Source organism: Amborella trichopoda, chromosome 2 (genome assembly GCF_054954075.1).
Source record: "Amborella trichopoda isolate Santa Cruz 75 chromosome 2, AtrichopodaSantaCruz75HAP2 v2.0, whole genome shotgun sequence".
NCBI lineage: Eukaryota > Viridiplantae > Streptophyta > Magnoliopsida > Amborellales > Amborellaceae > Amborella > Amborella trichopoda.
Window position 1 is genome coordinate 14,350,543 of NC_142337.1, and position 10,412 is coordinate 14,360,954.

Genomic DNA, 10,412 nt, shown 5'->3' on the forward strand with positions numbered 1-10,412 from the left:
CTCAACTCATAAAGAATTTATGAGCATCCCATGAAAAAAAATATGATATCTCTCAACTCATAAAGAATTTATCTTTTAATCCTTTTGAGTATCGAAATAAACTAAAAAATATAAAATAATGCTAAGTTCCATCCTTAAATCACACCATTTAGTGAATCTACGTTTTAGTGACATTTACGTCACAATACAATTTTTTCAGTAGAAAATTAGGTTGAGCGCATCTCAATAAAAAAATTGCTTCTCTCAATCCTTAAAGATTATCTTCTGAAAATATTTTTTGTTGAAAACTAGACTCAAAACCAAATCCTAACATCGTGGTGTGAATCCAAACTAGTATTTTTCCTTAGAGAAATGAATAAATGACATTCATAGCACAAAATAAATCATACTACAGAATTTCAGAATGAGTACTATCTAGTAAAATTATCTTTTCTCTCTACCGTCATGGAGTTTCCATTTTAAACTAATTTTGTTTGAAAGTAGACACAGAATTGTAACACATATATTTTCACAAGCTTCATATCAATTTGTTAAGTAGTCTTTGATAAATATAACTATTCATGTCTCAATAAAAAACACACCAAATTGCAGAAAATTCAAAGTGACCTCTCTTGAATTTAAAATTTTTATTCCTCTCTTCTCATGGATATTTCTTTCTCAAATAAATTTTATTAGAAACTAAACTCATAATGGAAGTCTAAAAACTTAGTGTGGGCTAAAAACTTTCTGTTAATAATGAAAATAAAATCATACTTCTAAGTCATTAAAATAGTTTTCGTTGTATAAAACAGCACTTGCATACCCTTTAATAAATAGAACATATCTTTCAAACCACGAGGAGTTTTTTGATAAATCTATTTTTGTTTTAAAGTAGACTAAATTTGATGAATTATAGTCAAATATCAGCTAAAAATAAAATCAGATGGTTCGTGGGAAAAATCATGGAACTTAATAAACAGATCTTGGATTTTACAGGGTCAAAACTGACACCCTTCATTTATGAGTCCATAACTCTGAATTCCCTTAGGATCTCTTATTGAAACATTGCAGGTAGATCCTACTCTAAAAAATACATAATATTACTAAAAAAATACATAATATTATAAAATACAAAAAATTCATTATCTTTTTCATATCACCGCTCCAAAATAACACATAATACCCCTTTTACAGAGTGTCTTTTTTGGTATTTGAATATTTCAATAATTTTTTAATCGGGGTGTATTTTTTGACTATCTCATTCTCAAGCTTGATCTAAATTCAATAAAGAGATGAGACAACTAATGACATCAAGTCTCAATAGCTTTGATACCAATGAAAGAATGACTAATATGATCTTGTCGGGAGATTTTTTTTTTTTTTTTCTTCTTTTCACATATTTTTCTTTTATTTTGGCAAATATCACTTACAAGTAGTCTTATTACAATAACTCTTGCTTCAAAGAAAATAAAACTAGCAAATTTAATATCATAAAAACCTTGATGTCACTACACCAATTTTTTATAAACAAGGAATATATATATAATCCTTATGCTTGAAAATATAAAGACAATATAATGAAATATTATAAGAAACAAAAAGAGAGTGTCGGAGATTACCTCAACCAGACTTGTTATACCCCACACTATGTCACCAACATCCAATGGCGTGGTATCAACAATCAACCTTCCATCTCAATCGGGAAAGCAAGTTTAGGCCAAACCCTCTAATGGAATTATGAACTCCTTTATCACAAATCTCAAACCCTTAAGTGAATCCCCTTACTAACCTAGTTTAAAAGAGATGTTTCTCTTTTCTACCACAACCTTATTACTTAAAACCCCAATAAGAGATAAGAGATCATGAGAGAGTCGAGAGAACTACCACGAGAGAGATATCAAAGATGAGAAAGTGGGACGTGCGCTTTTGGGTCTCTTGAGAGATAGAGAGAAACTTTTTTAAGAGAAAGAGAGAAAAAAACTCTCTTAAGAGAGAGAAAGAGATATTCTAAGTGGACGTGTCCCTTTGTGGGATATGAGAGGGAGAAGTGAGAGTTAGGTGTAATAGATAAGGTGTAGAGATTTGGATAGTGATAAATCTATTTTTTATAGTGCTTGAACAATATTAGGATTTCTTAGGGTTTTCTTTGGCTTGCATCTTCTTGTGAAATTGAATATGAATCATTGATCTTGGGTGACTTGTGGGGTGAGAGGTTTGAGCAATCTATTCCATAGATGGGCCATCAACATTATGGAAGGTGATAGAATATTTATCCCCCATACCTAAACCATTTTCTCATCAATAGAAATTAAATAAAATAATTCCATTCATAATATTGTGCTTATCAAAATTATATACAAGCCTTCTCATGCTTTCTAAAAAATCCATTCAAAGCTTCCTCAAGGCAAAGACTTTCCAAAACATCACAAACCTTTTTCTTCAAGCCAAAGCTGATCCAACAAAATTGGAAAACTCCTTAGAGTGGGGCGGGCCACCCTAGGTGACACTCATAGGCCCCACCTAGGGTGCGCCTATATGCTTATTGGGCCTCCCATGTAAAAATAAATTAATTAAAAATTATATGATTTTTAGAAATTCATAAAATCCAATATGAATAATTAAATCAATCTAAAATCAATATCATTGTTTTTATAAATATAAATTTGATAAATAAAATATACAGATATCTAGAAAAATTCAAATAATAATCATATATCATTAAAAACAAACATAATTAAATTTATTAGATATGAAAATGATCTAGGAATTAAATAAATAAACACTAGAGCACTCCACCTTCAACTGTGGACTAAGGTCTACATTAGCTTTATCAAACCGACCCAATGTTTTTCATCAGCCACAGTCAATGTAGGGGCTCATTTGTGGGTCACCAAAGAGCCAAGGGGTCGTAATCCCAGTGTTTGGATTTCAGGTTTTCTCTTAGGGACATACCAAGGCCATTTAGACCTGATGCGGCCACAACTCCTATGACGTGTAGTGGTATCTCTCGTACACGCAAAAACATTACCCTAAAAGGTGGTTCGCTTTCCCGAAACAACTATCATATATGCATGTCGTGTGATGGCTTGCAGGTGAGGCTTTGGCCCTCGTTTCTGAAGGCCACCATCACATACAAGGGTCACATCGTCCATTGACTCACTCATCCGGGCATACGCCGATATCATCAAGGGATGACCTAGTAGAACCCTTATTGAATAGGTTTTTATGCTCAGGTAACATAGGTTTTTCTCAACCAACTGGCCTAGCTCGTCCGATATTAGCAAACATCGTTTGCTTAGTATAATTCATAAGGAACCGCACTCCCACTGAGTTCATGTTCCATTATATCAAAATATTTTATTACAAGCACTCATAAAGCCTTTAATGACCACACTTACCCAACAATATAGCCCAAAAATTGGACCTAAGGCTTTCCCTATCCATATATAAATTTGTCAAGAATGTTAAGTATAGCATACTAAAACAACATTCTTGTCATCCATAAAATTCGCTCTAAATCATTATTTATCTCCCCATCACACCATTTTACAAGAGTAAGATCATATGTGCAATGAAGGGCACAAGGTTAGCTTGTAGCAGATATCTTTGAAGGCAGCAATCCTCTCATCAAGTACGACAGATTTCTACTTGTTGGAACTGGCCTTAACCACTGTTTGCCTTACAAAGAGAATGAACGGACCATCATTGACCCCACATAATGTTTGCCATAGAAGGATATGAATGGATTATCATTGACCCCACTTGTACCCTTGATTCCCATGGACCCATATGTTGGCAATGCCAGTCTCAAAGTTGAGTTGGGGTTCCCAAAGCTAGTCAAATCTCTTTCTTTAACAAAACCTCAATAAACAGCATTTTATGCTCTAATAAATTATGGTGAAATTTTTGATTTGTGTTATCACATGTATGAAGTGGGGAAGGGGACCTACATGCAACAAACATGGGTGACAATGGGTTTATGTAATGAGCAAAGACATAAATGGAGCGTGTATCTAATGTGGCTCCTAAAGGCTTTTAAGCCAACTTGGTTGTTTGGGTTGAATGATTTCCCATCCCTTTCCATGAGTGTGGAAATTTTTTAAAACCCTAACACCATGTCTTAGTTATGGATTTTTTTTAAAAAAATCCTTACACCATGTCTTAGTTATTTTTGAAGACATCATTGCCTTCGACAAACTGTAGGCAAAGTTCCCCTCAATAGTTAATGTCCTTGGTCGTTTATTGATAATTTTGACACAAGCCCTTTACATTTCAAATTGTAAGGGTATGATGAGATTGATGAAAAGTTCCGTGTTGAAACTAAGAAGGTAATATCCTCTGATTCCTTATCTATAGAGCTGTTTCCGCAACATGGGAAAGAGAGGTGGGCAAGGGCATCTGATTTTTATGCCAATCCAACAGAATGCCATACACCTTATACGACATTTCCAACAAATGGGCGAAAGTGACCCTCTCGAATGCACACATGTTGAGATGGCGTATTTGATAAGTGAGAGTTTTTGGAAATAGGAATTAAATATCTCACTTCCATATTTGATATTATTGTGTGGAAGCTACAAAATAGAAAAGCCGCCTTCCACACCTTCTATCAAAAGTGATGGAAGAGTAGTCTTCCATAATTTGTGAGAAAGTCCCTCCCAATACAAAAGACTCCAGGTATCAAACACTCCCTTAAGGAATTTGGCTTTGCAGGAAGAGAGAGAGAACATGTCTCTTAAGCAGTGATATAAAAAACGTCGGGTCAAAATGGAATCGCTAGGTCTGACTCAAGAATTGGTCACCCCGTTATGGTTTTACATATATATAGGAAAATTGTTGGTCTAACTCAAGAATTGGTTACCCCGTTCTGGACCGGTTTTTGCAATGCCTAATCAGAGTGACCAATCTATTTTTTAAATCATTGGTAAAACGGCGATCTGGACCCCCCGATTCACCAATTCGGACTGGTTTTTTGCCAGTTCACTGTTTTTTTGTCGGTTCACTGTTTTTTCCATACAATAAAATGGACATTCGGACTGCCGATTCATCAATCTGAATCGAATTTTGGGGTGCCCAATTCAGGTCACAGATCCGTTTTTTAAATCCTTGCTTAAAGAAGTTGGCCTTGGTAGAGAGAGAGAGCGAGGGAGAGAGAGAGAAAGAGAGAGAACGTCACTTATTAAGGAAGTTGCCTTTGCAACTTTAGTAAAAGGTTGATTCTTTCTCCAAGTAGTAATACGTTAGATTTATCGATTTCACCAAAATGAGAGCCATGCTTCGAAAGTTGCTCGATCTATATTTGTTGATTCGATGTTCCCCACATTGTTATCCTTTCTCATAAATTTGGAAACAAAACCGTTCATTATAAAAAACAGAAGAAAAAGTGGCAAGATTTCTTGCACAAGTTTGAGGAATGCGCCTGTAGAGCATGCTCTTGCAGGAGCATAATGTGCATGTATTCCCTATTATGAATATTTTTGAATATTTTTCCATTCGAAAGATTCGCTTTAGAAACTCCAATGGCTAATTTATAAATAAATAAATAAAATAGAAGTTCCTAAATGCTTAAATGTTAGATCTGATTATAAAAAAGAAGGTCCTCATATCTTATGTTATTTTAATTTCAGCTACATACAAACTGCCTCTGAAAATTTTCTTTTTCCAGGTCGGATGCAATATTGGAGAGGTTACATACCCAGAATGGGGGGCGGGGGTCTCTAATTATATAATAATTTTATACAAGGGAGTGAATAGATAATATGCTCCCGCAGGAGCATAATCTTTTCACCGGCCGCTTTTACATACGCCATTGGCATTTAGGGGTGGCAATGGGCCCCCCTTATTCCCATAAAGCCGCCGGCCCAATCTGTGGCCGAGCCAAGCAAGAAATAAACGAAGAAAACATATAATAAAAAGGGGGAGGGCCGGCACTAGCCCTAGACGAACCTTTGGATCACAATTTACGGCCCGTGGCCGTACTTCTAAGCAACGGGCCACCCGGCCCATTGCCTCACAAATGGCATTTTCGCATATGCAGGTGAAAACGTTGCGTTGTTACAGAGCACAAGATTAGAAGCTGAGTTGGCACGGGTGGAAGGCATCATCGCCATCCCCACGCACAAAAAGCAGTGGTCCCATCCAACGGTCACTCTACGTCCACATCGATCCAAAACATCTCAGGTTCCTGTCACAATCAGCGGCTAGGATGCCCCGCCCATACATCTCTCCACCTATAAAGGTGTACACGTGTCATCAATAGCATTGTTAATATCCCTCCCCACTTCCAGCCTTCACCGAATGTTTAACACCTTCACCACTCTCTCTCTACTAAATATATATCTCTCTCTCTCTCTAAAAAATCTCTCTTTCTCTCTCTAAAAAAAAAATCTCTCTCTCTAGGTCTCCTCCTCCTATCCAATGGTTTTTCTATACGAAAGCAGCCCTCCTGCAGTCCTATATATACAGCCCCTCGTCCGTGATATCCGGACCTTAAAGAAATTCAAATATTTCGTATAACTGCACAATTGTGTGTCGGACCGACTTTTATGTAGTTTTTACCTTTTGCTTTTCAGGCAGTTTCTCGGCCATGGAGAAGGGTCGCAATTCAAATTGCAGAGAGGATTGCGATGAGACACTGTCGTTTTCTTGCATGATGATCGGTTATCGGGAGAAATCCGGAAACTGCTCCCCGACTAACACTCTTGACTTCGAATTCAGCCCCTCGAATTCTATCGGCCACAATCAAAATTTCCCGGCAGATTTCCTTTTCAGCAATGGTCAGCTTTTGCCACATGTCTTTCCGGTGGGTGCCGACCCTCCGGGATCAAACTACTTGCCCACGACCAGTCGCAGCAGCAGCAGTAAGACCTCATCTTCAGGGAGCTCTGCGGTGTCTCTCAGCAACAGCAGCAGCAACAGCAGTAGCAGCGGCATAAATAGCAATAGCAATGTCATCAGCAATTCTCGACGACATAGCAGCATGAAGATTGCACAAGACTCCGAGAGATCACTAGCAAAAACTAGAGGAAGAAATGGAGGAGCATCTGGCCATGCACGATTTCATAGCTACCCTCCGGCGCCATGGCAGTTTATGGCACCGGTGCCGGGAAGAACCTCGTCTGCGAAGTCTGAGGATGCTTATGGTAAGTCCGAGATTCAGAAGATTTTGGTGGGTGTGAGAACTGGCGGGAAGGATAGTGGGAGGAGTCAGGAGTCAGGAGGGTCGTGGCTTGGCCGGAAAATTTTCCGACCGTTTGTTACTGCGTGTAAAGAATGCCATGCCCTCCAGCCGGTTGTAGTGCCAGAGGGTGGGTTTGTTGAGAAATAGCATTTTGTCTTTTTGTTTGTGCAAATTCATAGGGTTTGAAGTACGGGGAACCCTGTTCCAAATTTTTATTATTTTATTATTTTTTATTTGGAGATGGATAGCAGGTTTTTATTTATTTATGAATTATTGATTTTTTTTTTAAGAAAATTATAGTTACCCTCTAAAATGCTTGTATTCCACCCGTCAAAGCATCACATTTATAGCTTAGTTTTTCTTGCTTTTACCCCATAAAAAAAATTTTAATGTTTTAAAAACTAAACTACCATTCTCCTCTTTTAATCTACCAATTAAAAATCTCACTTCTCTCTCTACTCGCCCAATATCAGTCTCTTTATGCCTAAAATCAATCTCTCTCTCTCTCTCTTTGGCATTGAAAAATACATTTTTTGTGCTAGACCGGCTTCTGAAAATCTAGAAGCTTCGTGATCGGCCCGGTACACTTTTGTGACCTATCGAAAAAAAAAAAAAAAAAGCGGTTAGGCACAAAAGTGTGTTAGACCGGCTTCTAGCTTATGGAATTTCAGAAGCCGCGTGGCCTATCCGGCATACTTTTGTGTTGGACCTGTGCCGAACCGAAGCAAAAAAGTTAGGTTTGTCACAAAAGTGTGCCGGACCGGCAGCGAGCCTTCTATAATTTCAAAAGCCAGAAGCCGGTCTAGCACAAGAGTGTGCCTGACGAGTCATGAGGCTTATGGATTTCCAAAAGCTGTAAGCCGTTCAGGCACACTTTTGTGCTGGATCACATTTTTCAATGCGAGAGAGAGAGAGATTGATATTAGGCAGAGAGAGAGATTAATATTGAACAGAGAGAGAGTGAGAGAGAGGGCGGGTAGAGAGAGAAAGAGAGTCTTAACGGATAGGGTAAGGGAAGAGAATTGTAGTTTAATATTTAAAACATTAACCTTTTTTCCATTTATTGGCATGGTTAACATGAATATAGTGTTTTTGGTGTTAGAGAACTCTCCAATTGATCATCTCGACTTCAAAATATATGGATATTAAGAGAAAACAAAATTTTAAATCCAAAAAATAATACATCTTATAACACATTATTGGGATCATCTATTCTCAAGATTTTCAAGTGTTTGATGTGCTTGGTTTCTACTATTTTAGAGATTTTGATTTTTATAACTTGAGATTAAACTAGACTATTGAGTAATCATAAGGTTTATAACATTGAAACGATATCTCTAGGAAAATTTTAGAGGTGCATCTTACATGCAACCTTATACAAACATCGCCCAAACTTAAAAGAATAACTAGATTTCAATAGCTAAGAAATAAGCACAAGAGAAATGTGTATACTAGGATCCGGGGGAGCATATTGTATATTTACTACCTCAGGTAGAAGATCTACTTGGGAAGATTTGCTCGATATGAAATTTTGTGAAAGAATCACTACATGATTATTTTTAAAAGGAGATTTTTTTTTTTTTGAAATTTTGAAGTTTTATAAAACTTATATCTCATCCTCCAAAAATTTGACGGTCTCTATTCATTATTTATTTCAAGTTCATAGAGAGTGCAATTTCTAATTTTTTATTGATGTTGATGTCTATGTGTTAAAGAGATCATATCTCTAAAAATTGTTGTCCTAAAATTTATTTTAGTTTACCCAAGGGAATAAATAGGCATATATTCCTACAGAAGTATGAAATCTTTTGGCTATAGAGAAAGAAGTATGAAATCTTTTGGCTATAGAGAAAGAACAGCACGGGTAGAGATGGCTTGAAACTGGGCTGCAACCACTTTAACAACGCGTTCATTCGGATGGTGGTGATTTTGCACAGGGTCTAAAAATCATTCGGATGGTGGTGATTTTGCATAGGGTCTAAAAATAGAAACTGGGGCATCCTGGTTGCCCATCGCTTTTTAAAAAACAAAAAAATAAAATAAAATTTATTCCACTTGTCTCTCTCTCTCTTCCCTCAGTCTTCTCGCTCTATCCTCTCTTTAAACTTTTGGGATCATTTCTCACGCTAGCTCTAATGCTCTCCCTCAATCTTCTCTCTTTCAACCTTCTCTCTATAAACTTTTGTGTTCTTACCACCCTAGCTCTAATGCTCTCTATCAAACTTCTTTTTTCATTCAACTAACCATATAATTTATTATGATTTAAAGCTATTAAGATGGATGAAAAGACCTTCGCCCACCTCTAATGGAGCGCGTAGTCATAATAATGCACAATCGAGAGGAGGAGAATGAGCTCCTTCCTCCTCCTCTGTCGTTGTGGAGAAGTCTGCCTCTATTTTTCCTAGGAGAGAGTCGACTTTTAGAGAGGTGCCTAAACTGACAAATGAGCAGCAAAAGCTTGCCCTGGTATGATTTATCTTGTTGATGCACTCCTGAACCCGCCCCTAAAGTTTCTCTCTTCTTTTCCTTTTTCTTTGTTATTCTCTCTTTTTTGGTACCCTTTTCTTGCATATGGACTAATGTGAGGTGTTTTTACATATCTAGGATACTTGTAATGGGATTTATGGTCGGCCATCTGTTTTCATCATTATAGGAGTTGGATAAAACGAGTTGGGCATTGTTATATTCTTGAGTTTGTTGTTCTTGTATTGGGGTTAATGACGTGATAATTTATTGGGGGTTAATGACGTGTTGTTGTTTTTTTGATTTATTTAATAATTTGTTGCAACTGAATCAAATTGAGTTTTTACTTGTTCGTCGGATAGGATCTTTTTGTGTAGGGCTTAATAGAATTGATTTGATTCATGAGTGCATTCATGAATTTGAGGTGTCATGTTCCTTATTTGCCTAATGTCACTCCATTTTTTATTTGCATATGAATTAATTTGAACCGTTTATTCCTTGTGAGATAGGATCGTTTTATGTTGGATCGTATGAATATTCTGATTTATAATTGGATGAGATTATTCATTGGGGGATGGATGAATTAGAGTTTTTATTTTGTTTTCTTGATTCTTTTTTTTTTTTAATGATTTGTTGCTGCTGAGGCAAATGGAGTTTAATTGTTTATCGGATAGGATCTTTTTGTGTTGGGATTTATAGAATTGATGTGATTCATGAGTGCATTCATGAATTTGAGGTATCATGTTCCTTATTTGTCTGATGTCTCTCCATTTTTTTGTTGCATACAAAT

General features: G+C 36.7%; 1 protein-coding gene across 1 annotated transcript; it reads left to right on the forward strand.

The window, feature by feature from the left end:
* Nucleotides 1-6,555: 6,555 nt before the first annotated feature.
* LOC18445051 (uncharacterized) lies at nt 6,556-7,453 on the forward strand. Its single transcript, XM_006855198.3, has one exon. The coding sequence runs from the start codon at nt 6,566-6,568 to the stop codon at nt 7,304-7,306; it is 741 nt and encodes a 246-aa protein (XP_006855260.1). The 5' UTR covers nt 6,556-6,565; the 3' UTR covers nt 7,307-7,453.
* The last annotated feature ends 2,959 nt before the right edge of the window (nt 7,454-10,412 follow it).

Excerpts from the sequence above, each read along its gene's own strand:
- LOC18445051 (XM_006855198.3), top strand. The coding sequence starts at position 6,566 with ATGGAGAAGGGTCGCAATTCAAATTGCAGAGAGGATTGCGATGAGACA.